This window comes from Apus apus, chromosome 3, assembly GCF_020740795.1.
Source record: "Apus apus isolate bApuApu2 chromosome 3, bApuApu2.pri.cur, whole genome shotgun sequence".
In the NCBI taxonomy this organism is placed as follows: Eukaryota; Metazoa; Chordata; class Aves; order Apodiformes; family Apodidae; genus Apus; species Apus apus.
The window spans coordinates 27,109,005-27,135,512 of NC_067284.1; the positions used below are offsets into that span (position 1 = coordinate 27,109,005).

The 26,508-nt window shown below is 38.7% G+C and overlaps 1 protein-coding gene across 4 annotated transcripts in view; it reads right to left on the minus strand.

Annotated features, from left to right (window-relative positions):
• The window catches only part of ARHGEF10 (Rho guanine nucleotide exchange factor 10), a 118,997-nt gene that overhangs the window by 85,246 nt on the left and 7,243 nt on the right, over nt 1-26,508 (minus strand). For all 4 annotated transcript variants that reach the window (XM_051615826.1, XM_051615827.1, XM_051615825.1 and 1 more), the window contains exons 2-5: nt 18,775-18,850; nt 2,461-2,631; nt 1,121-1,411; nt 70-136 (exon numbers count right to left, since the gene is read on the minus strand). In XM_051615826.1, the coding sequence (XP_051471786.1) occupies nt 70-136; nt 1,121-1,411; nt 2,461-2,631; nt 18,775-18,811 (566 nt within the window). In that variant the 5' untranslated portion in view covers nt 18,812-18,850. The remainder of the gene's footprint in view (nt 1-69; nt 137-1,120; nt 1,412-2,460; nt 2,632-18,774; nt 18,851-26,508) is intronic.

Sequence of the window (26,508 nt, forward strand, 5' to 3'; positions counted from 1 at the left end):
TATCAATTGTAACCCTACTTAGGAATTAAGGTTTTACAGATCATTAAAACAGGCAGAATTGGCAATCACCTATTTTGAGGCTCCTCTGAGTTTACAGAATTACAATTACATTCCTCAGTTGCTGACTGTGTACCTGCTAAACAGAAAAAAATATATAATCAGCAAAATGCTTGGAATAAAATGCCAGTATGGTTCAAATGGTACATTTTAGCATAAGAAACTTACTTTAGTAGTTCATTGCTAAAGAATAATTGCTTCTCACAATATTTTTGTTCTTAAATAAAGATGTCTAAAAATTTAGACGTTTCTTCACACTCTCTTTTATGGCAAATTGAAGAATTCAGAGATAAAGCAATTTGGTGTAAGAAATGTTAAGAGGAAATTACAATGTCTGATGAATTTAATTCTAGTTTCTCAAACATATATTCCTGTATAGGTAAAAACAACCACACAAGCTTTTGCTTTTATTTGCTAATAACTCTAATGGAGGTAGACAGCAAAGGCTATAAAAAAGTTACCATAGTACATGGAATTACAGTAGAATTGCTGCCTACCTGGGAATTACAGTAGAATTGCTGCCTAGTTGAAGGATAGTATATTCAAAATACAAGAAAGAAAAAAAAAAAACAAAGGCAGAGTAAGGAGAGCTTTCTGTTCCCCCTGCTCTCTTGACATTAATTTGCCAGCTTTGCCAATTCCAGTTACAAAATGGGAGATGGTTCCTGCTTCTGTAATAATCTATAGTTCTTTCCCTTTCAAGTTACTTCTTCTGTCTTAAAACTGTACTAAAGAACAAAGAGAATTCACCAAATTGTCACGGAAAATAACCCACAGGAACTATAAATCTACAAGGACTGGAAAACAAACAAACACATACAGAAAAGGTGAAAGGGACAGGAACTCTTTTGAGTTGATACAGTATGAAAAGAAACCACTTGGCCTAAACACCAACAAGAAATTTTAGTTTATACTGCAGAACAGAGCTCTTTTTCTGTTTTGACACAAAATCTGCTAGAGACATCAAGGCTGAGTGCTATACAAGTATTTAGAAAACAGCAGAGGTGCCTGAAGTTAAACAAAGATTCCTCTTCAAATAAAGTAAGGTGCACAAACACAGTACCTTCTTCATCTACAGAAACACTGCGAATTATGACAGGACTGGAGTAAGCTGGCAGAATCAATGGTAAATTAGACGGCACAGCATAGCCACAGGGGACAGGAACAGAATATCCACCAGACAAGTTTGAACTTGCACATTCATCTTGAGGACTTGGTTCTGGTGATGAGGATGGATACTTGTCTTGGATTGGTGAAATATTTATGACTGAATAGGGATTTACTCTGGCTGGAGTGCCTCCTGCAGCAGGTTCTGATGTTCGCAGCTTCTCACTGTTTTCTAAATTATCAGGCCCTTTAATTGAAAAATTAAACATAAAAATAAAGTTTTGTTTTTCATTCCTGTATTATGCTGCTTAATACTGATCTTTGCTAATACCCTGAACACTGATATGACCCTTACTATACAAGTTGCTTACAATCTGTGACTCAAAATTCCTACACAGTAGTGCTATCCTCCCCATTTTACAGATGAGGAAAGCAACAGCAGCAAAACAAGCTGGGTGACAGGGATGCCTACAGAAAAACAATAACTGGAATGTAAATCCTGAATAGGAGGAGTTCTAACAAGTAGTCAGGTTCTTCTTTTCCTTCTCGTGGCTGGAAGCAGCCTTAAACTCTGAAGGTTAAAATCTGGATTTTAGATGCATTTGCATCTTATAAACACAAATACAAGAAAGCATTTTAGGAATAACTGTAAAGACAGAAAAACTTCACTAGAGGGCCGCTTCAGTCCTGAAAGTGCTCTGTTAAAAAAAAGGGGGAAAGAAAAATCTATCTATCTTCAAATGCCACAAGCACAATGATTCCACTTACAAAAACTGGATTAAAGTCAGTAAAGTTAGCTGCTGCCCATTTGAGCAGAATACAGCTATTTCCAGTCTACACCTCAGCACTGGGAATATCCACATGTTTTGTAACATGTTTTAATGTTAAATAAAATACAACTTCTGTTTATGAACAAAACGCATACTTTCAGACTATTTTTATGCGCATGATCTTAAGATCAGCAAACAGAAAGCTTAGCTGTGAAAGCAGCTTCCCCTCAAGCCATCCACATACTGTTAGAGCTGCAAGGGCATAAAGTTTTCCTGTAGCATGGCACTGTGACTGAGACCAATCCATTGGTTTGGACATCACACTTGGATGGGAAACTGCACAGAAATTACATGTGATGGTTACTTGCCTTGTCAAAACTACCATGAGTGTAACTAGCAGGCATATTCAAAACACCTGCATGGTATTTCCATGTAAACCTCTTCTTCCAAGTATTTTTTTGCATTGTCAAGAAATCAGTCTTGATTATTTAGTTTAGTGGAGGCACATCCCAACCAGCTGACTTACCTATGGCATTAGCCTCTTGGTGCTCTGTGCTGTTTCCAGGATCAGGAAGAGGGAGCACAAGAGCTTGCCTGTCTGCTTCTGGTATCTCATCTCCACTGTCAAAGTCAAACTGTTCTCCCTCATCCTCCTCTTCATCGTTTGTACCCGCAGCTTTTGGTTCATGCTCTAGAACTGTGTGGAAAGACACGCTTTGGGTTGTTTGCTCTTAATGATTTCACAGGGCCAGTAAGGTTTCACATTACAAATGAAGATTATACAATGAACTCTTAGATTTTTACGTTACTGGAACAGAACAAAAGCTCCTTGACATGTTTTCAATAAACCCTTTTGTGTAAACAGTGAAATTACTTGGAAAGCAATTAAGAACCAATAATGCGAATACCTTTGCTTTTGTCATAATGAACCAAAACATTTTTAGGAAAACACTTACATAGCCGATTCTTTAAAAAAGGAAAGCTTACTGATTAATTTATTTGCACTGGGATCTTGGGACTTTATAAATTCAAGTAATTTTTCCTTTCTAACTCACTTAAATCTATTATTTCTTGACAGTGTTAAAATGCCAGTGATGGTAACTTTCTTTACATACATTAGGAGAGACCAACAGACTGGTTTCCCTACTTCAATCTGAGATAGTTTTAAACTAATTACCTTACGCAACATGGTATTAGCCCTATTACTACACACAAGGTGCACTTTGGTGGAGGTGAGGGTGTTGATTTTTCAGTTCTTACCTTTGAATAAATAATGGCTGGAATAATTACACCCTAATATAGCTAGGAAGCAAGAACGTGGAGAGTATTTTGTCTTTGATTGTGAAGATCCTGCAGCACAGATTTGGTACTGCACATCAGGCTGGGGAGTAGGAACAAGTGCCAGGCAGTATTCCTCCATGCTATTTTTCTTACCTGCAGTATTCTCAAGAACCCACAAAGATTTAAACCCCTTACTGCTGTATCTACCACTGGTTTTGCTGTGTGTTAGCACCACAAAAAGCCTGCCCACAGCATCCAAAGCTTCTGTTGTAGGCATTGCACAGAGGAGGGATAGCCAAAGCAGCTACAGGGAGGGATGCCCAAACCCACCAGCCGCCTCCCTACTTCCAGAAGCCTTCACTGCAGCTCTGCAAAGCAAAAGGGCTTCATCCTCCCCCACTTCAACCTGCCTTGGCTCCTTTCCCACCTTCCGGAGGAGACACTATTACCAGAGGTCCCCTTCAAGCAGAAATGTCAATTGTGGAAGTTGTTTGGCCCAGCTGACCTTCCTCCCAAGCTCTTCCTGAAGCCCACGATCAATACCTAACATTTAACATCTTATTAAAGATGTTAAAAAAAACCAACATGTAAATATTGCATTAACATATATACTAAGATATATACGTAAGTACACAAATGTTACAAAAATATACATGAAGTTGAAAAGGTTCACCTTGCCCTGTCTTCAGGTAACACAAAATGAAAAACAAAGTCCTGGAAGGACAATCGGGTCTCCTGAGTCATGATGATAACAATCAGCTTTTCTACCATCCAGGACACATTCTGTATCTTTGTGATAAAGCCCACACAAACCACGGCTCTAGACTGCTTAGATTGTCATGGTAATCAGCATTCCTGCCAAGGCTTCTGTTTCTTCAGGCAGGCTGAGCCAGCATATTTTATCACAGCTACAAATAACAAGATCTTTCATGCAGTGTCTTTGTAGGAGAAAAAGTGAACTAATTTCAAAAATAGTAAGGAACAAAGAAGGAGTTATACTGCATTTACTGTCATGGTTTATTGCTGAGGCAGCAGGACATTTAATTTAACTTTGATGCTTTTTAAAAAGTCTTTCTGTAATAAGTCAGCCTTTGGATTAAGGCTTTTAAATTTTGCTTTTGTCCATTAGCAATAATTTATTTATTTATTTCCGAAAGAAAAAAAATCTCACCAAGCTCTTTCACGTGATTCACAACAATCACAACAATCTTCCCAATTCAGCATTTGCCTAAGATTTTGTACTACTTGATGCTTGACAGTCATGGGGAGAAGAAGGAAAAGGCGGGTGGTGGCGTCAGTTTATTTCTGCTTTTTCTGCTTCTTTACATTTTCATTATATCTGTATACTTCAAATTTTGAAAACACAAACCTGTGAAATACTAAGCAGAGTGGTTTTTGTGATTACCAGTATGTGAAATGTTGGTTAGTGACACAGACTAAGCAGATTAATAAGCAGAAGGCAGTCACAAGCAGGTAACAGCCACAAAACCACAACTTCTTGTGTATATGCACTGCCTTCCACCACTCCTCTGGCTGCACTACATAAGCCAACCACAACAGCACCCACTTCAAATACATCAAGTAGCTGTTTGCACTTGCTTCAGTGGGAGGAGAGAGAAGATGAGATGACTAACGAGTCAAACATTTCTGAAGGATTAGACTGCTCAAGAAACTGAGGCAGTGCTGGAGAGAGGTTCAGAGGTTAATTCTCAACATCAGCAAAAGAAAAAGTGGGAATGCTTTTTTTGGCCCAGCTGGACAGGGAAACAGTGCAGGAGCAGCAGGCACCTCTGAAGTTTTGTGGCTGCTAGGTTAGGGAGCTTCTGGATCCAAACGCTTTCTTAGGGTATATAAAGTAACTTAGGTATCAGATGCCTGATAACACTCTCTCTCTAGCCCTTTCACACCAATGCAATTCCCCAGGCACTTAAGCCCAGTGCAGTGCCATTTGTCAGACAAGAACTGACACTGGCAAAAGAGGTAACTGAAGACACTAAAAGCAAAAGGCATGAAATCCAGACCCAGAAGCAAAACCTGCTCACCTAAAAAAGCAGCCAAGTCATATTTTATGATTGTGGGAAGAAATCATAACATAGGAACTGATTTTCTCAACTCTTGTAAAAAAATAAATTGAAGGTGCCACATAATTTTTTTCCCTGTTATGGCTGTTAATACTGCCCTGTTTTTTTATTCAGAAACATTTACTTTGCATCAGAAATAAACTAGGTGCAGAACCCTACAAATGGGCACTACAGCCTGGAAAGATCCCCTAGACCACATCACTGAGGGCACAGTGGATTAAAATTACAAAACAGACCAAAAAAAAAATTTAAAAAAAATTCCTTTCTCAGATTACATGTCCTTGATAAAGGGCAGACTGGAGACAACCTCACTTCAGGAAGTTTTAAAACTGTATTTCAGCTTTGCATTTCTTCTGCATTTGCTTAATGCTGCAGGTATAAACTAACCCTTTAAATTTACTGATCCCTTTAGTGTATACTTAATAAAAATATTCTTTTTTAAACTTTTAATCTCAGTGGCATATTATTTCATTTGATGGAAGAAGTATTTTGATAACAAAAATAGAGGGTGGGGGACTTCTTTCTTCAACTGAAGAGCTGCTCAGCACTTTCTGTCACACAAAAAAGATATCTCGAATAACTACAGTTTTGAAAACGTACTTTTTCTGCAGTTGTTTGTGTTGCTTCAAAACAACACACACAGACAAAAGCACTTGGAAAGTGCTACAATAAGTTGGGAAGACACACAGTATAATTACACTCGGGCTGAATCTGGCTTTAAAAATCCAGCAGAGATCTTGCAAAATTTCATGCTCATGAAGAAACCCCAGTTCCTGCCATCCTTTAACTGTAAAACCAAATGATCAAACCAAAGAGTGCATTTCCAGGCAATTGTGCTTGCAAAGAAAAACTGTAGGAGTGAGGGGGGGAATTCCAAAGGCACACCTCCCCCTTAAAATGACAGAGATCAACTACTTGTTTTAAAATGCTCTTTTTTTTTTGTCCAAAGTAATAATCACAAAGTGCTTAGCATTACAGTCTGCCTGGAATTACTTTAAATAATGAAATTAGTTACTAAAAACCCAATTTGCCCTTTCACCACTACTCAAACCCTTAACTTTAGGTGTGCCAACCTGAGCAATGAGAACACAATGACTAACTGAACTTTTTCCTCTTATACCAATACTACTCCACAGCATTTGCTTTGCAAACATTTTGGAGAAATTCTTGCATTTCTAAAAATGTTGGGAGTTTTAAAGCATGAAAATAATTGTATAAAATTTAACTTGAAGGCAACTTTCCAATTAAGTGTGAAAGCATGGATTAAAGGTCAGAAAAGGGAATTTATGCTCTCCGAATGGTTAGCACAACACAAAGATTCACTATTTTTTCTGTGATATGTTATCTGGGGATATGACTTTTCTTAAGCTTACTGCAAAAACAAGCTAACTTAAGCTGTGTTTAGAGAGACCTGCTGGGGCATAAGCAAATTTAAACAATTTTTTATTGTTCTGCCAATTGCAAAGCATTCTTAGCACCATCTGCTTTCCCATTAATTTTCCTTAAATTATTTATAGTTCAATGTAATACAGCTGAAGAGTTATATGTCTGAGAGTGACATTAACTTTAAAGCCGAGATTAAGGTAGTGAACCTTCATTAATAGTTTTGTTCAACAGTTTATTTCAGAGATTTAGAAGAAAGACAAACTAGCTCTGCAGTTAATATCAAGTGCATTTTGAATACAGTGCAGACACACAGGAAAAAAAAAAAAAAAGCACCCCAAAGCTCTGTCCTCCCTTAGAATCGTGTAAATCAGGGATGATCATGAAGACATCAACTGAGTTTCTTCCATGGAAAATCATGATAAAAGAAGAAAGAAACTGAACCCAAGGCAGGAACAGTTCAGCAGTCTAGAGCACAGTAAAAACAAACTTGGAATCCCTGGACATAAATTTGCACGCTGCCATCAAGAAATATTACCTTTCATTATGCTTCAAGGTTCGAAAAACATTTAGAAACCAAAGTAAGGCTTCCATATAATTAGGAATGTCATCCTTGCAATCACTTGTAGTCCTTTTTTATTTTTAATTAAAGTTAGTAGGGAACTATGGGAAAAAAAAAAAAAAAAAAAAAAAAAAAAGAGGAAATGCATCTACTGTATTTTAAAGACTAAATGACAAAGAATTCTAGAAAAATCTAGGACATGGTAAGCATGCATTTTCTCAGAAGGGAAAACTACTTTTCCTTTCTCTCTCTAACAGTCACTTTTCTTTCAACATTATTTTTTATTTTTTGCTGGCTTTGGGGGGGTTCTCTAGAGTGTAAACTATGTTGTAAACTCACTGAATGACACTTTTTTTCTAAATTATAAATATTTTTAACCCACTTCTACCACACCACCAACTTACACCAACTGATGAAGAAAACAAATGTACAGTGCTTCAGATGGAAAATATCTAATTATTATTTAGTGGAAAAATATTAATACAATTGAACCTAATGCAGAATGGCAGGAGCTACTTTTTCTTACTCCCATGTGCACTTTTTAAACATTTACCGTTTTTACTCAACTATTTTAGATTGCAAAAACACACATTCCCAGAATGCTTCAGCTTTCTACAAATGCTGTATCTGAAACTATGAAAACTTCAAGTAAATACTCAGAATATTTTTAGATATTGTAAAATTTAGTAACTTACAAAGGTCACAAATCAAACAGCCAGGCATAGCAATCTCAGTGCGTATTACTTAATCATGATAAACTCCACACAGTTCCTAGATGAGATAAGCTTGCCTTTTCAGACCCTTAATTCTAAAAAGTTGAAATCTGCCCAGCTCCTTACGTAAGTGTAGAAGGCATAAATAAGAAATAAGAAATGGAAGTATACTGGTATCGGGAAATTACTGAATTTTTAAAGTTATCATTACATTTGTAAAATTAACTGTTTGGGATCAAACATACCATGCTGACTGTACTCCACAATAAAAGGGCTCTGGAGCTGTTCACTTTTTATTTCAGGTAAAATTTCACAGCAGAAATTTCAAGTGGAATTTCACTTGTGCCTGCAAAGTTCCCCAATTCAGCCAACTCTAGAAAATTACTGTTTATTTATATTCAGCAGGAACTTGCAAAAAAGTTTGAAGAGACTTGGTTGCCACTGGACAGCCTCTAGTTTCTCCCAGCTTTTTAGCACTGACTAGATGGCATTCCTACAGCTTGAAAGCAACACAGTATTTTCTACCTGCTCCTGTCTGCCACTTGTGGTGACAACTTCTTCACTATCAGGAGAGAAAACTGAAGTTAAATATTCTTTCACTCTGGTATCCGGCTGCCGCATCTCTCTTCTGCCTTCCCCAAATTTCACCCTTATTGGTGCCTGGCAAGCACTGGGGTGAGACCTGAAGACCCCATAAGAAGAAGGCTAGCTATAAGAGTAAGTGCTCCTGCAAACTCTGCCCTTCACCAATGCTTCCAAGTTGACATTTGCCAGCACATCACTGGCATCCATAAATCAGCTCCTCACACAGTCAGGCAGGTGGAAAGCATTGATTCTGCTAGGAGAAAGAAAAGTCTGAAGCAAAACTGTGTATGCAAAAACACAGGGTGAGAACTCCTCCCCATGGGAAGCAGACTGGAGCCAAGGACTTTCACTCCCCTTTCACTTGCAGTTGCACTCTGCTGGTGCTGCAGGAAACCCAGGCTCCTGCAGCCCAGGTGTGCTGCTAATTACACACAGCTCCTCCATGCATACAAAGCCTGACCACAACATCAGCCTTACAAGTATCTGTGGAAAATTGTCACAAAAAAACCCCAAACTCAACACCAACAGAAAAAAAACCCACAACAACAACATGACAACAAAACTAAACAGTACACATTCATGCAGAAAGTGTTTCCAGTGATGGAAACAAAAGCAAAACCACATGAATTAACAGGCTCTCCCTGCAAATAAACAACAAAGAAATAAGTAAAAATGCCTCTTCATTATTTCATAAATACAGACATTAAATACTAATTATGTTGTCAAGCATGCACAACAGATATAATTCTTCTGGATAAAAGTCAAACTCAAAATTGAAGTGAAAAGAAGGATGAATCTGCCTGCTCAAGTTCCAGAGAGAGACTGCTAACAGCAGCATGCTGAATACTAAAGAATTTTATTTCTTGAAATAAAGCCCAGATCTGTGGATGTTAGGAGAGATTTACAAATACCAAAGACACTGAACCTTACAAAGTACTCACAAGGCTACAAATTAAGCTTAAAGTTAGCTAAACATTAGAATCGAGTTGTAAAAAAACCCCAAAAGATTAAAATAAAAACGTTAGACGTGAACTGGGGTGTCCAGAAAGTAGTAGCAGCAACACCAGCAAGACATGTACTCCTTTTTAACTCCACAAGATGATTTTCAGTGCTGGCTATGCTATAAAAAGAAAGGCTGCTATGTAATATCAGCATTTTGTGATCGTCTGCTTTAACTGCCTTCATGCTCAACACCCTGGCGACACTGGTACTGCCTGCTGCAGTCACTGGAGGAGCAAGTCTTTTTTCACCTCAGCACCACAGTACTAGATTCCGCTGATAAAATTTGACCCAGAAATGTTGCTGATATGCAGCAACTTAAGCCCTCAAAAGGAGATACTGTAAGGAAAGTATGTACAGCCACTATTTGGAAAACTGCATAAATACATGATAGATCCCTAGCTGCACTGAAAAATATTTACCCATATTAAAGGCTATTAGTGTTTCACCACTATTAAAGGAACACTAATAGTTAACAGTACCAAGGTTAAGAGTCTGAATTAGCATAAATGCCACCAGGCACCCAACAGGCGTCATGGTCAAAATACAAAAGCTACCTTGCTGTCTGGCATGTCTGTTGGTAGAGACAGGTGCTGATGATGGCTTCACCTGATGATGGCTTCGTAGCTGAGCTCAGCCCCAGCTACTGTGCACACAAACTGCTGAACTCTTCTACAACATGCTGCCAAATGGACTGTCCATGCAGGGAATGGGAAAACCAGAGAGCTTTAGTAAAACAGAAATTAAACTGCAGAAGGACTACAAACTTATTGGGAAAATCAAGTATCCAGCTCTGGCAGTGCAGGGATGGAGCATGTTGGCTAACCAAAAGATACATGTGTCATGAAAAAAAGGAAAATTCCTAGGAAATGCAGTTTTAACCATACAGTTGATGTATCTGTGAGAAAATAATAATTTTCAAGGGAATCTCCACCAGTGACAGCAGCCTGGTTTGTTCCATTTCTTCACATTTTTTTTTCTAGCAGATATCACCTATTAACATCTACTTTTCCAAATAATATTTTTTTTTACATTGAAACAGTTACTGTTCAATGGTTTGAGGGATATGCATTACTCTAATATTCTCTGTTTAATTCTAATTAGCAACATGAAACTGTTGGACCATCCAATAATACCTTGGACCAAAAGTTTTTTAAGAATAATCAGGAGTCCTGCAAAGCAGAAAGTGGCAGAAAGAGACCCTGGAGGCCTAAAGCAGGGAACACAAGATTTTACTTCTACAGAAAGAAAACATGCAGTTCAGGTGCACAAACTGAGTACCATACCAAAAGGAGCTGAAATCCATCTAAACCAAAAGCTTAAGTATATGAGATCTTGGATCATGTCTGGCAACATCATTCCCCCAGACTGACACACTTTGCATATGAAATAGGATATATACTGAACACTTCAAGAACAAAACTTCAGGAGACTTAGGCAACAGAATGCCTAAGTTCTGGACCATAGGTCGACGCTGAATAACCCTTTATCTAGTCACTTCAAAACTGAGGTGCTCACTGGCACTCCCAGAGAAGCACTTTGAACATGTAAAAGTACCTGACTTCCTTACCAGTACCAGAGGCGTTCATACACTCAGCCTACTTCTGTGGTAATGGCCCAGGCAGGGCTCAGAACATGCACAGGGCTTTGGGGCTCGATTTGCCTTTTTGGACACGCTGCCATAGGTTCCTTTCCCCCAACAGTAACCCCACCTAACACTCACAGAACACTGTGTGCAACCTATTCACACACTTAAAAAATCACTTAGATTTAGCTATTTGTGTCTTCTCCTCAATGTATTCTCAACAAGGAAACAATCTGGACATCAACATTTACAGCACCTTACAACATCTTTTACTACAGGAAAATTTATAGATAAGAACAGAATGGTTATGTCCTGTAAATCCAGGTTGAAAATATTTGGGATTTCAGCTGTTTTTTAATCTATTTGTTTCTGTTACCACTTTGCCCATCCTAAAGACCACTATACAGATAGACTGATTTGTAAGCCAAGTTTAATATATGCAAAGTTTGATAAATCCATTATCCCACCATCCCAGTTTTACAGCATCTTGTCTCTTAGCATTTATTCTAATTATTGTTTTAATGCATCTTGCTGTTCTTTGCTCTATCATACTAAGGTCCTGATATAGCTCAAAAAAGCATACCTGTGGAATTCAAGTAAATTCAGGAAAAGAGTAATTCTTACATCAAGTACCTCTTCCTATCTAAGCTCTCTGAAATCCTGTTTTACAATAGCCTTTTAACACACTTTCTACCAGAAATTTTATCACCTCAGTGGACACCTGAGCTGGGCAACAATGGTGTTTCCTTGGGACTTTTCAGTCCATCAGACTCAGAGTCCTTCTCATTGCCTCCTTTCATTAGTGATGGAGTAGAAGGGAAGCCCTGCTTTGGCCCTCACACTGGCTGAAGACAAGAGCTGTAACAGATCTCCATGATTCAGAGCTTCAGGCAGTCCACATGGAAGCCAGGAAAGAATTTCTTCCAACCTCAAGAGTCTTCTTATGCAGATAGTGACCCACTCACATACCCACTTCATTATGAAGTGTGTTTTCCTCAGATTGCTAGGCATAGTTTCACCTCCTCTCTGCAGCAAAAGCAAGCAGCACCTAATAAATGTTCCATTCAATAATTCAGAGACTTTGATTTACGATCATGCAAACAAGCTTTTACCCATGCTCATACAGAAGATAAAAGAATTATAACAAAGTATTAAAAAAGTTGATTTGTGAACTCCAGAGCAGAATCATTACAGAGGCTTTAGGCATAGTTAGTGAACATTTACTGGGATCAGTGACATGGAATTTAAAAACCCCAAAACCAGAAAACCCCTCAGTTATCTGGCTGCAATTTTTCCTGGCCAGTTAATACTGAATACAAATGCAAAAAAGGCAAAAGAAATAAAAGTAATTCACACCTCTCCTTATATGTTGTCTCACTGTTTGAAATTAAGATTTCAGAACTTGACTTATGCAGATATTCATGACAGGAATAACCAAAAATCTGTATAAATTTCCTTACAATTTGTTTGTCTTTTAGGCAAACAATACTAGTTACCCCAGACCAAAGATAAAGTTTTGCTAGCATCCCTTGGAAGCCCTTCGTCTCATCATAAATTGTTCTTTCTGCTCAGTATGTCTGGGCCTTGTCCCTGCACACAGCCAGCAAGTTAAGCCCAGCAGTAAAGTCACCTTATAGAGCAGCCGAGTAGAAAAAAAACAACTTATTATTCAGAAAGAAAACATCAAATACTATCAAAAGGATTAAGTCAACCTCTCAGATATCTATGACAGTGAATTACATTTGATCATTTAACATATTATAAACATCTAACAAAGATTTTACTGGATTACTTCAAAACAAAATAAAATTACATCTACCTAAACTGTGTTTTCTTTGTAGATGCCAAAAACATACATAAGTTTTTAATTAATCTAATTATTTTCTTCCTCTTTCTTGTTTTTTCCCAACACTCAAATACACTTGACTAGAAGAAAAAACACATAATGAGGAGTGACATGTGACAGTGTATCTGCATTTTTGCAATGGGAATTTTCTTGTTACTCTTTGTTACACAGCTTGTCTGAATTGTCACAGAAAATAATTGATCCTTACCTTAAACAATGCATTTTCCTTTACTTACTGAGAGAAATGTGATCTTTGGAAATAAATAAATTGTTCTGTTACAGATGGGATGTCAGGCACCAGCAAGATACTGCCAGCTTGAAAAACAAGGGACCATTCATAACTACAATTCATATTCTGTTCTCATTCTTCTGAAACCTTGGGTTCCCTTTTACCATCATTTGTAACTGTCTGTATGCTGAAAATAGATATCTAACAAACAATGCTATTTAGCCCAAGACAAACTGTCTCAATAGCTGCAACTTAATTTCAGCAGTGTTCTTATTTCAATCCCACAATAATAGTAAGTAATATCTTTTCATTTTACTTCAGTCCAAAATACAAGCTTGTCGTCTCAGTGTTCGTTTCCATAAACTAAATCATAAACCATCCAAGTGCTTTTCTTGTCAATTTTATAAAAGCCTAAACTTAACCGTTTCTTTTTTCAGTCACAAAATTAGCTTTTTAAAACAGTTAATCCCCAAACAAACCAGGAAAGCATCACTGAACAGCACAGAAGGTAAGTCAATAATCTGAAATAAATATGTATAGCACACAGAATAAAAAGCAGTTCCCCTAGCAGAGAAATGCAGTCGTCTCAAAAGGGAAACACAGCAGCAATCCAGCAGTTCCCTACTAGGATTAACCACTAACAATTTTTTTTTTTTTCTGTTAGACTATGTTAAAGTCATCCCAATGGGAACTTTTATGAGAGTATAGCTGTTCCTACTTCACTCTTGCCCTCAGACTCAAAGCAGACTTCCTTCTCAGGGACAGAAGAACTACAACTATTTTAGTGTTCCAGCACTGGAAGGCAAATGACAAAAAATAACCACAGAAAGACACAATCCCAGCACTCAATCACATACAGGATATCCAGATTTAAATCCTTGCTCTGTCTCCCCATATCAGAAACAAAGAAATATCCTACTCACAGCCTTAGAGAGCTGATTATTTGTATAAAAAGGTGTATGAAGTGCTTTTATGATCCATGTCTAGAAGATAACCCTCCGTCTGTTTTCAGTCTTAAAAAACTACTAAATTTAATCCATTGCAGAACACCTTGGACCCCAAACTTCAGCCAAACAAGGTTTCTCACTTAGATTTACCCATGGTACTGGGGACAGTGGTGTAGATGAGTGAACATCCATCTCTCCCCTACACCTGGTCTTTAAGGTTCCTTCACACTTCCCAAATGAAGAAGAGTTACAAGTGATTCTCCCTCAGGTAGAGAGAATATTTGGCAGCAGTACAAAGACTATGCTGTCAAATTCACCCTCACTGTATCCTTGTATGAACACTGACATTCCAGCATTTCACTTTTAATTTTATTATAAATACTATGTGAATTTCCCGCAAATAGGAAAAAAAAAAATTACCATCTGCTCATAATTTAAGAACTGTATTGCCATGCAGTCACATCACTATATATTAACCTACCCAGATAAACTTAGTTATTATATAATGGAGCTCAGAGCTTATTTGAGGTCTTACAACTGTTGTAAAAGTCAACTAAGTATAGGACAATGAGGATGAATTGTTGGCAAGTATATTCAGTGTGAGGAAAAACACCCAATGTTTTTCACAGAGACATCATGAGGTATAGTGCCCTGTACCAGAAATAGTGAGAGAGACACATTCAGAGATGACAATGCAAAACCACAAGCCTATCTGACACAGAGAGTACAGTCTCCATCAGCTACCCTTGGGCAATCAGCTGTTTGTCAGGTATCCATCCTGCTGAGCAAGCAAAGCTGGTTTTCATTTTGAAACTGGCTGCAATAAACACCTCTTAAGTCCTCACTTACAGAAAAGGACTTCCACTTCACTAAATCATAAGATGTTTTTCAAGGAAAGAAATGAAAAACAGCCTGAGACTACATCTCCTAATAAGTAATAGCACAAGCACAGGCCATCACTCATAAACACCACCCTACCATTAAACATCAGATCTCCAGTCAGTCCTAGCTGGTCAGCGTCAATATGACACCTCCACAGGAAAAGCATGATGTCATTCCTGATTCTCAGATTTATCAGCTTCTTAATTCCTCCATACTCTGCAGTTCAGAGCATATTCTTTTCTTGTCTAAATGGGTTTGGTCAAGGACCAAAAGCAACCAACTAAAACACTAATTGTAACTTACAGCCATGATAAAATTTGTCATTTTCATTCAGCTTTTGAAAAATTATTTCTTTGTTGTTGATAAAAGAGACAAAGAATCATTCCCCATTTTATTTCACAAAAGAGCTATGGAAATTTTTCATGTATGGAATCTTAAGTACCAGCACTTCATGAATAAATTCATATGCACAGACACACTAAAAAAAGGGAAAATGAGCTAGTACTGAAGTGTCAATTTCAGAAGCAGCTTTTTGATTATGCTCTTTGCCAAGGAAGCTTTTGCATCTACTCTGCTTCAACTGCTCCCTGTCCACTAACACATACATTCATTCAAAATACACAGAGAAAAATCCTAGGCAATTTTTAATCATGACTAGAAGAACAATCTCTTTTTAAAGCAGTCTGGAGAAGGGAGCATATAGGCATTAATTTTTCTAAAGTTCCTCAGTACACAAATTTGCTCTGCGGTGCAGGAATTAACTAGCACAGACTAGTCATTGCCTAATTAACAATGCATGAATGGAATGTCCAAACAGCTATGAGCAGATATGTTGCATAAGCATAATAAATTAAATAAATAAAGGTAAAATAAGTTATTTTCCATTCTTTTATCACATGAAGTTTTCCCCTATTGAGTACCAGAAGAAGCTCTACTATTGACCTTAACTTTACCTTAACTTAAACAAGGTAGAGATTCAGATGGTTATTGCTTAATGAAAAGACACTCCTAACATTAATCACATAGCTTTCATATACATTCTCACAACATATCCATGACAAAGATGAAGGTTTACCATTCTTTTTCCCTGTAAATTAGGATTGATACAAATGACTTTATATATGTTACTTGTCCAGACCATAGAAAACCTACTTGACAAGAATAAAAAAGAATAAAACTGGGATTTATAGTGCAAGGTATACACCTATAAATGAAAAGGAACCCATGTGACTTTCAACACTAAGGCTATATTTTTTAGGACAATAAATACGTAAAAGAAAAAATTATCATGATGTCACAAGAGTTTTCCAAAATAAATAAATAAGTAAAGTTATTTCACCTGTGGCCCCAGCTCAGGATTTTAGAATCATTGTGCACAAGATACAAATATTTTTTTATGAAGTATCAAAGGGTCCTGCACCCAGCACGCAGCAGAAGCTTCATCCTCACTATGAGCCACAGTAACCCAGCAAAGTGTCCTTTGCCTGAAGGCACTGCCAGGTGCTGCTCATCCCTTCTGAGCAGACACCATGGGTGGTCAGGGTATATGCATACCAAAAATAAACCTTATGTCTCCTTCCTTTAATTGGTATGTGTATTTGCAGTTGTACTTGGCCCTAAAATTCTCACTTGTTTTCCACCTGCAAAATAACTCGTAAGAATTATCCGGAAAATGAACTCAAGTGTATCTTGATGTAATTACTAAAATTTATCTTCACTGATATTGCTTTACTAATATGCCTTCTTAAGAGAGTTAGCAGTGCTAAAATAAAATATATATATATGTATACGAGTTCAAACAGTTTCAGACAAGGCTTTGTGAGATGACAGCAAAAGCATCCATTAATGCTAGATCAGGTAGAACAGAATCTCAATTTACGATGAGTAAATCTAATCTCAGCCTATTATGGAATGACACGTCTGAATATAAGGATGCAATTCACATAGTCCTACATGAGACTAAGAGCTTTGCAGAGAAAGAACCTGAATCCTGGAACTGTACTGAACTACGTCACCCTGAATTTTTGTCAGAGTATCCCACACACTGACATGCTGCACAAAGTTGGAGCTGTTGCTGCAATTATTAGCTGTCTTTGAAAAATGGCAGCCCCAGCTCAAGTGGAAATATTGACTCCTTAGGGATGACTCTTCCCTCGTAGCACTACATTGCTTTGGAGATGGATTACCCAATAGAGACAATTTCACAGTAACTGTCACTAAACAAAACAGAGCTAAGCACAGGGTCCTGACCACATGGATTAGGAGGACAGGAAAAGCTTTTTTGCCAACAATAACTTCAGTAGTATCTCAGAGCACAAATAAAGCTGCCAGCAATGCTGGCCAGAAGTCTAACTCATTAAAAGCTGACTTGACAATTTTTGGTTTTTTCACATTCTAAATTTCCTACTTAGAATCTAGTAACTGACCTCTCTACCTGTGGCAGTGTCTAAGAGAGAAAGCAGTTTTGATCTAGGACAGGAACTCCCGAATCCCCAAAGAGTTATGGCTGAAGAAAACTAAGATAAATTTTATTTCTTACTTAAACAGCTTCCTATACTTATAAGTTCTGCTTGAACAATAAGTAGAATGTCCTTTAAGAAATAACACATATTAATAATATAAATTTATTAATATATAGACTCTACTATATACATGGATATGTGTAAGTCTGTAAGTAATAATGTCATATATGAGGGACAGATCAAACATTTATGGGAAAGTCACCACCTATACAAACTATACTAGCAACTTTATCAAAATAAGAACACCTGCACTGGGTTCAGCTACAGGTCTCCATAACCCATGTCTCCATAAACTCGTGCTTTGGGATTATCAGAATAAGCATATAATTCTTCTCCTAAGAATACCCTCAGCATCCAGCTGTCAAAATTCAAATCCTTTTAAGACTAATAATACCAAGTTAAAAAAAATAAATTAAATAGCCATACTTTCTTACAGAGAACATAAATGCAGAAGGCAAAGACACAGTGTCTTTGTACATCCTGTCATTATGCTCTCTAAAACCTGGGCTATACAAACAGTCATACAGCTACCAGTTTACAGCAGGCAAGGTGCACTGAGTACTAACTTTACAGAACCAACCCATCAGTCCAGTATACAAAATACTCCTCCGTAAACCTCTGTCCTCTGACCACACAGAGGTTCAGTTTGTGCATCCATCCCTCTGCTACCCATGGGAATGCATGCCAGCTAGAGAACTGCAGTACAAGAAGGTCCTTCACCTACAGCCCTCAGCAGACATTGTCCAGATGAAGTATGCTTGGTGGAAGCAGCACATGCCCTAACAGAAAACAATTCACCTATCTCTGTCCTCTGAATTCAGACTCCCCATCTGTCCAGACACTTGAGACGCTGGTCCAAATATCCTGCCTGTGCCACTGGTTTCACTTGTTCTTTCTCCACAGAGCACCATGTGCGTGAACACTTGATGCTGCCAAAGGACATGATGAAGGTGTGATGATCCGGTCCACACAATATTGCCTTAGAAAACAAGGATTTTCAGGTTTGGATTGCAATGATCAGTTGCTCCCAGGTTTCTTGCCATCATGCTCTCACAACACCAGCAAGCAAGGTTCAAGAACAAGACAGAGTAGATGACAGGAACTAATGTTTCAGCAAAATTAGTGATATGGGGAAAGGGAGTGCTGGGGAAATATATATACCTCTGGAAATATAATCAAGTTGTTACAGCAAAACTGGCTTTAAACCCCAAGCAATTTCAATTACCTTCTGGTGGTGGGGGTGGGAATGCCTCTGTGTCCATCCTAGTGCATCCACTGTGCCTTTGGCAGACTGAAAAACCCTGCAAAAATGAAGGGAACATGTTTTTTAGAACACCACGTCCAACTATTGAGACACTTCAATTTGGCCAAGCTCATACCTATTAGCTAATACCATTATAGAAGAGAGAAAATGTGCCTGGCTTCTTGCTTTGAAATACAATGAGTCCAAATTTTTATGAACACAGCTCTCAGTATTGGAGCCAATTCTTGTAATGATCTCAATAAGCCAGCTGAAGAAGGATGAAGTTTTAAAACTATTTGGTACTCTGCACCTCCCACTGTGACAATCACAAACATTACTGAAACATGTTATTTCAATGCCTGTTCAGACTATACATTCTGCTTCAAAATCTTCATGAAGGGGAGGCAGAGAAAAATTCTAGGAGGCTTATCAGTTTTGATGATGTTGTGCTTCATTTGGCAGTCTCACAAATTTTAACTATACACTTTATGGACAGCTGCTTCTTCTCTTTTCTTTTGGCAATCTTAAAAACTCCACTTGAGTCCCTTTACTTACACCTCTCCTGAGGAGAGTGAAATACCAGTTAGAAGTCTCCTGAGCAACTTTCTCAAATGCTTTCAGTCTCATGTTTTAAGGAAAAGAATAAATCTACAAAGCAATCCCTTACTTTGGTCCTGAACACACACCAGGAGAGAGCAAAGCCCAGAACCCACAAGAGAAATTTTCCTCCCTCCCCCAGTAACACCAATTTTTTAGTGATATTCCAGTATCATCTGGAAGGGCAAACTGGAGTTGTGCTGAGCAATGCACACACTCTGTCCCCAAACCATTTTCATTCTAACTTAAGAGACAGCATATCAAAAGAGATTTCAGAACAAGGCTGAAGAGGAAAGTTAAGTTTCCAAAAGCCACACAAGAAGAGCCAATGCTAAATGTTCTGCCCTATTCTTGAGTAGCCCATAGGTGTTAATGTCAAGACACTACCATTTCTGCTTGCAACTGCCGGCAAGAGAGTTCATGCCTTTGGAAAGTCTCCACATCTAAAGTATGAAATAAGTAACCCGAAAGAGGTAGTAAAATTCAAGTTACAGTGTAAAAATAATCAACTAAATTAATCAGGATACAGAGGTCAGTCAAATCAACTTCCACTTCCAGGAGAGGTGGCAGTGAAAGGAAAGGAGTGCCTCAAAAAAGGATCCAACCTTAGGAGGTACCAGGCAATTTACCTCCCTGACACCAGGTATGCAAGGGCAAATCATCAGGACAGACATGCCAGGAAGTATAATAACTCTGATAGCCCGAGATCCTTATATGATTAAATAATTCATGACAACTTGCATTTCCTAAGCACACAAAATTCCTTTTTAAATGGTCTTAAGCTTTGGTAACACTTAATCAAGTAACAGACAAAAAAAAGTAACATCAAAGACAAGGCTCAGAAAGGATTCATATGCACATACAACATCTGCCTACAACACACAAAATATTCCATTATGTGCTTTCACTGTACAGTGTCCCTTCTAAAGCCTGTCTCTACAATCTCTATCTGCAGAGCTCAAAGGCGGGTTCCTGTTTACAAATGTCTGGAATGCATCTGGCCACACCAAAACTGTCAGCCAAAATGAGGGGAAAGTATGGTTTGAATAAAAGGTTATTTTTCTTTATTCCATCTCTGGAACATAGGTTTTCAAGTGCGAAACATGTTACCACCAGCAAACCTCTAAGTCAGTCTAGGCGTCTCTTCCAAATGCATCTTTAATAGAGTAGCTACAAGGCCTTAAAAAGATTTATTTCAATGTATGATGCAAGTTTTTAAACATCTGTGAAAGTTAACTTCAGCAATGATTAAAAAAAATCAATTTCTTCCTCATAAGCAAATACTAACAATTAACATGCAGAGCTGAGATATGGAAGTTTTCAGCTTGTTCTCTGTTTTGATCTAGCTCATAGAGGCATGCTTCAAATTACCCAAGAATAGTGTCAAAGAAAGACACAGACACAGTGTTAGAATCCTAGCCACTGACCTGCTTGCTCCCATCGGAACAGTGCAGTTATTCACAGGAAGAAAGATAACACTTTCTCACTTAAGAATGCCTTCGGGTTTGACTTACACATTGCATTAATTCATCTTGAAGTTCCACAGATTTTTCTCTACTTTTTGGATGCTGAGAAAAACACTGCAGCAGCAAAGACAGCTTGTGCATTGTACATTCCAGTAATACCCTCCATAAAAATAATTCCCATTTCATGCAGTAGACTGCATGTTCATGGAACAATCTCTACCTGCACCATAGTTCCAGAATTTTTTCACTCTTCTATTGAGAGGCAGAGAAACTAACTCAAGTCAAAGATACTTAAATCAAGATCAAGCCAGATTATTTAATTTGACTAGCAGCACATTGCACAGTTTGTGTTCGTAGCTCAAGTGGTTCCACCACAAACTCTGCTGCTAACAGTTACACACCACACAGCTACACAGGCACATTCAAACAATGATTGTGAAAATCACAGCTCAAATGAAGCTGAAAGGGACCTCTGTTCTCTCGTAAACTCAGGACAGGCATCTTCAAAATTAGATCAGGTTCCCCAGGGCTTTTTCCACCCATGCACTTAAACCCCCCCAAGGATGGAGGTTTCACCACCTCCCAGGGCGGCCCAGTTTCCTTAGCCTCTCCTGACCTGTTCCCATCCCCAACCATGGCAGTGGCCTTCACTGGACCCACTCCAGTTTGCCAGTCCCTCACCTGTACTGGGACCCATACTAAACACTGTATGCCAGATGCAACATCCTCACCACCGAGTATGTTATTTAGTTTAACATAAAAATATGTCAGAAACTGAACAACTATGTGCATTTAAGACACAGAATACCAGAATTTCATTCCAAAGGTATTTAAAAATTCCAAAAGGAAAAAATAACCTATTAAACATTAAATACATAAGCTATTCTATTCATATGTATTGCACTATAAAATTATGAATCCGAATAACTGAACAACTGCTCTGACATGCTAGACATGACACAAAGGTTATCAAAATACAGAGCTTTTTTCCCCTATAAAATTAATATCTTAAACACAGTATAAACTCTAACTAGTAATTCAAAATACTCCCTTCCAGGCTTCACAGAAACACAGGAACAGAAAGCAGCTCTTGAAGCTACTTACTCCAAAGGTTAAGAGCACCCACTGGCTTCCAGCTGTCTGACAATTCACCTGCCTGTGCTCTTCACCTTCCTTCAGATGAGGGGAAAGAGGTAATGGTCAGTGTGGACCATACTGGTGGTCTACAGATTGCCTCCTTTTCATCTCTTCTCCCACTTCTCCCTTTTGTGCTCAATGTACAGCAAATGCTGGGAGAGAGGCCGAAGAGCACCCAAACACTTTTATGAAAGGTGTGTGACCCATTCAGGCCAAAAGACTGGCCCTTGCTTCCCCTGTCGGCTTCCTGGTGTTTTCACCTGGTTTTTTCCTGTCAAACAGTTAGGAGGGACAGGCAGCTCTTATTCATATTTACCAACTGGAAGAAGACACCTTTCCAACTTTGCAAGTTCCTAGTTTAATTGTCTGATTATAACAGGTTAGTCATTGAACCAATTTAGCTGAGCAAACTCACATAAGGAAAATATTCCGAGCCTAAGAGATTACTCCTGTTAAAAAAATCTGATTTGTAGCAGGGCAACATGCTTTTATTTCAACAGTTTAGCTAGGAACTCTGTAAGATAGCCTTTCAAAATTAGCAATAACCATGGTAAATGCATGTATTTTTAAATTTAAAAAATACAGATCCCCTTAATATACTGCAAGATATTTAGGCCTCACCAAGTCTGTAATTATTTCTAAATTTGAAATTGATATTTAAGAAAAAGTAATTAAAATACTATAGCAAAACCTGAACAATGCTTCTCACACAGGTAAGTCCCATGCAGTGGAAGAGTAATATCTCCACTTGCACCAGTAACCAGAATCAGCCAAGTGTGAAATGTTCCCCAAGGACACCTCCCAGCAGTTATTCCCAGAGGGCTGGAATGTACATCCTATGAGGAGCAGCCAAGGACTTTGGTTTTGTCTAGTCTGGAGCAAAGAAGACTGTGGGACAACCTCACTGCTCTTTACAGCTTTCTGAGGAGAGGAAAGGGAGATGAATGTGCTGATCTCTTCTCCCTGGTATCCAGTGATAGAACATGTGGCAGTTACTCAAACCTGTGTCAGGGGAGATTTAGACTGGATATTAAAAAGCTTTTCTTTACAGAAAGAGTGGTCAAACACTACAACAGGCTTCCTAAAGAGGCAGTTAATGGCCCAAGCCTGTCAGTGTTTAAAAGATGTTTGGACAATGCCCTTAATAACATGCTTTGACTTTTGTTCAGCCCTGAAGTGGTCAGGCAGTTGGACTAGATCATTCTCCCAACTAAAACATTTTATTCTATTATTTCAGATTTTCCACCAGGAGTGCTCACCTCCAACCACAGAAGCTGCTAAGGGAAGGAGGTCAGAATGTGCAGTATCCCACTGCAGGCTTTAAAATCTCAGTGCATTAACACCTTGATAATAAACGCTGGAGGTCTGTCATCTGTGAGACTGAAATTCTGATTCCAGAACTGCAGTTTTATCAAAGAAAACAAAAGCACCTTTATACTTGTTTAAAGACTATAAAAGAAAGGAGTCGTTCCTCTCAGTGAATCAGTTTCCCCTCTCGTTACCTCTAGTAACTCCTCCTGCCTACAGGACTAGAAGGCTCCTCAGCTACAGCTGCACATCAAATTTCATTTGATAGTTTCCTCCAATTGTGGAATGAAAACAGACCACCAGTTCTCAACTATCCAGATACAAATACTAACCAACATCTCCATTTCCACTTCATCAGAATTATTTTCTGAAAGCCATTACTTATATAACAGTCTGAAGGCAACAGAAACAGGACCAACACAAACTCCACTAAAACCACAAGGAAGTGCAGAGTTTGTACCTCTGTACCTGCTCCCTGAACTCCCAAGACGCACATGCAGCCAAGTTTTCCAGCTCTAACACCCTACGAACTGTAAAGTGACATACATACCTTCTGTTTTAGAAGGAGTGTGCATTACAACTGCAATGACATCAGGATTCTTTATTTTTAACAGCGCAGAAAGAATGATCACTGAGCATTTTTTAATAGAAAAGACAAAAGATAAAATGAAGAGACTGATTTCCAAGGCACCATGCCTCACACAGAAAGCTTAGTGCAGGCAAGCTGCAAAGCAACTTCTCTGAGAAAGCCCAAAAATTAAATTAAGAAAAACGCAAAACAACAAAAAGCAAATGTGAATGTCTAAAAGCCTCTTATGTCCACATCACCTACTGAACATCACTACAAAGTGCCCAATTGAATCTTCTTCCACCTATACCTTCAGAACTCCTGTTGGGATGTATATCTTCCTGAAATCTGATACATAGACTCTTTTGAAAATGTAATGAAGAAACAAAAATGCAGAAGAAACAACTTAGTTTTATTTATTTGAGTACATCAAGACGGCCCTGTTACACAGAAAGTGTAGAAACTGGTAAGAACAATTTCTTCTCCATACAAGACTATTCCTAAGAAACACAGACTGTAGATTTTTTTTTTTTAAGATGGTTTTATACTACAGTGGGTGTGAATGAAGCAGGCACTAGGAAAGCTTACCATCACATGCTGTAAGCCACAGAAGAAGGCTGTACCAAGACTGGATCCCTATGTCTTTTAATTTATATTTGGGTTTATTAATAGCTAACAGTTCCATACTATATTAATTTTATTCTTAAATTTAACAAATAAAATTATCTAAATCATAAGCAATGGAATAAGGAACTGCATAGGTTCAAGTAAAAAAATATATATGAAGCCTAGTTCCTCACTCAGTTAAATCAGGGGAATTGGTATTATCAGCTGCAACACAAAAAAGGTCAGATCTGCAGAGAGGCAGTTTTCAGACTGCACACAAAACCTACTTCTCCAAAAAGCTACTTTGCTTCTTTTTCTGCCACCTCTTCTCACACCAAGCAGTGTTCTGCTAAAAGCTAGAGAACAATGCAGCAGCAAGCCCTGAAGAAGCACCAATCTATAGGGACACCCTGGGAACATGGCTAGAGATTGGTATTCCAATCCTCCTTTTTACAGAATCACAGAATCCTAGGGGTTGGAAGGGACCTCAAAAGATCATCTAGTCCAACCCCCCTGCCAGAGCGGGGTCAGCTAGAGTACATCACACAGGAATGCGTCCAGGTGGGTCTTGAATGTCTCCAGTGAAGGAGACTCCATAACCTCTCTGGTCAGCCTGTTCCAGTGCTCTGTCACTCTCACAGTAAAAAAAAATTTCCTGACATTCACATTGAACCTCCTATGCTCCAGTTTGCATCCCTTACCCCTTGTCCTATCACTAGATATCACTGAAAAAAGCTTAACTCCATCTTCCTGACACTCACCCTTTACAGGGTATTATTTACAACATTTCTTCACCTAGAGCAGATTTCTGCCCAGTACATCATCTGCAAGAGAGGAAAAGAGGAAGAAAGCAAAGACTCCATTTGCAAACTGGTCTGAGGGCTCCTATGCAAGCAGAAAACACTACAGATTTTTTAAGTATTTATATTCTTTCCCTCTAAGGACAGATTATTACTGCAAGCCAAAATACCTAACCACTGATTCATAGACTTGGTCAGGTTGGCAGGTACCTTAGGACGTCATGTAGTCCAACTTGCTGCTCAAAGCCAGGTCAGCTATCAGGAGACCAGGCTGCTTCATCTGCTGGGATCCTGCAAGCCTTCAAAGACAGAGACTGCACAATCTTGCCAGGCAACCCGTTCTCCTACTCAGCTGTCCTCCCAGAGGAAAATACTGCCCTTATATTTGGTTAGAACCACCCTTATTTCAGTTCATGACCTTGCCTGTCATCATGCCACCTTCTTGATAACCTGACAGCGGGTGCAGGCAGGCTCTCATTAGGCCCTCATGAAGCATCTCTTCTTCAGGCTGAACAAGCCCAGCTCCAACAGCTTCTCCTCCCTCACTACAGTTCCCTGACACTGCAGTGGTCTCATACTGAACTTGCTTCAGTTTAACCACATCTTTCTTGTACTGAGGCTGACTGGGGTGTGGACATAAAGCTGGATGCAATCCTCTAGGTGTTGTCTGACAAGTGCTGAGTGAAAGGGAACCCTTCCCTTTGTAGGACCTCTTCCTTCCCATGGGCACAACCTTGCCCTTATCCTTTAACAATTTCACACAGTTCTTGCCAGCCAACTCCTCCAACCTGCTTAGGTCCTTCTGAATGCCAGCTCTGACCTCAAACACAACCACTGCTTCTGCCTTCCCCCAGTTCAGCATCATCTGCAAACTTCAAGAGCGAGGGCTGGTCACCTTCCAAGTAATGCATAACAATGAACAAAGCATGTCCTTCAACAGAGAGCTGGGGCACTCCACTGGTTACCAGCCTCCAGGCTAGTTATAGCCAACTAGACATCTCTAAATCCAACCATCCCACCAGTTTTTCACCTATCCACTAGTATACCCACCCAGATTATAATGACATTCTGCAAAAGACCAAGCTGAACCCAACAGGAGCATATGATACAAATATTTAGGAAATGAGAGGGTGTATGGGTAAAAAGTTACTGAAACCAGGGAAGGGAACAGGTTCCCAAACATGCATGTAGGGTACCTGACTTTCAGTGAATAAGCCTTGCTCCTGTCTTTTGT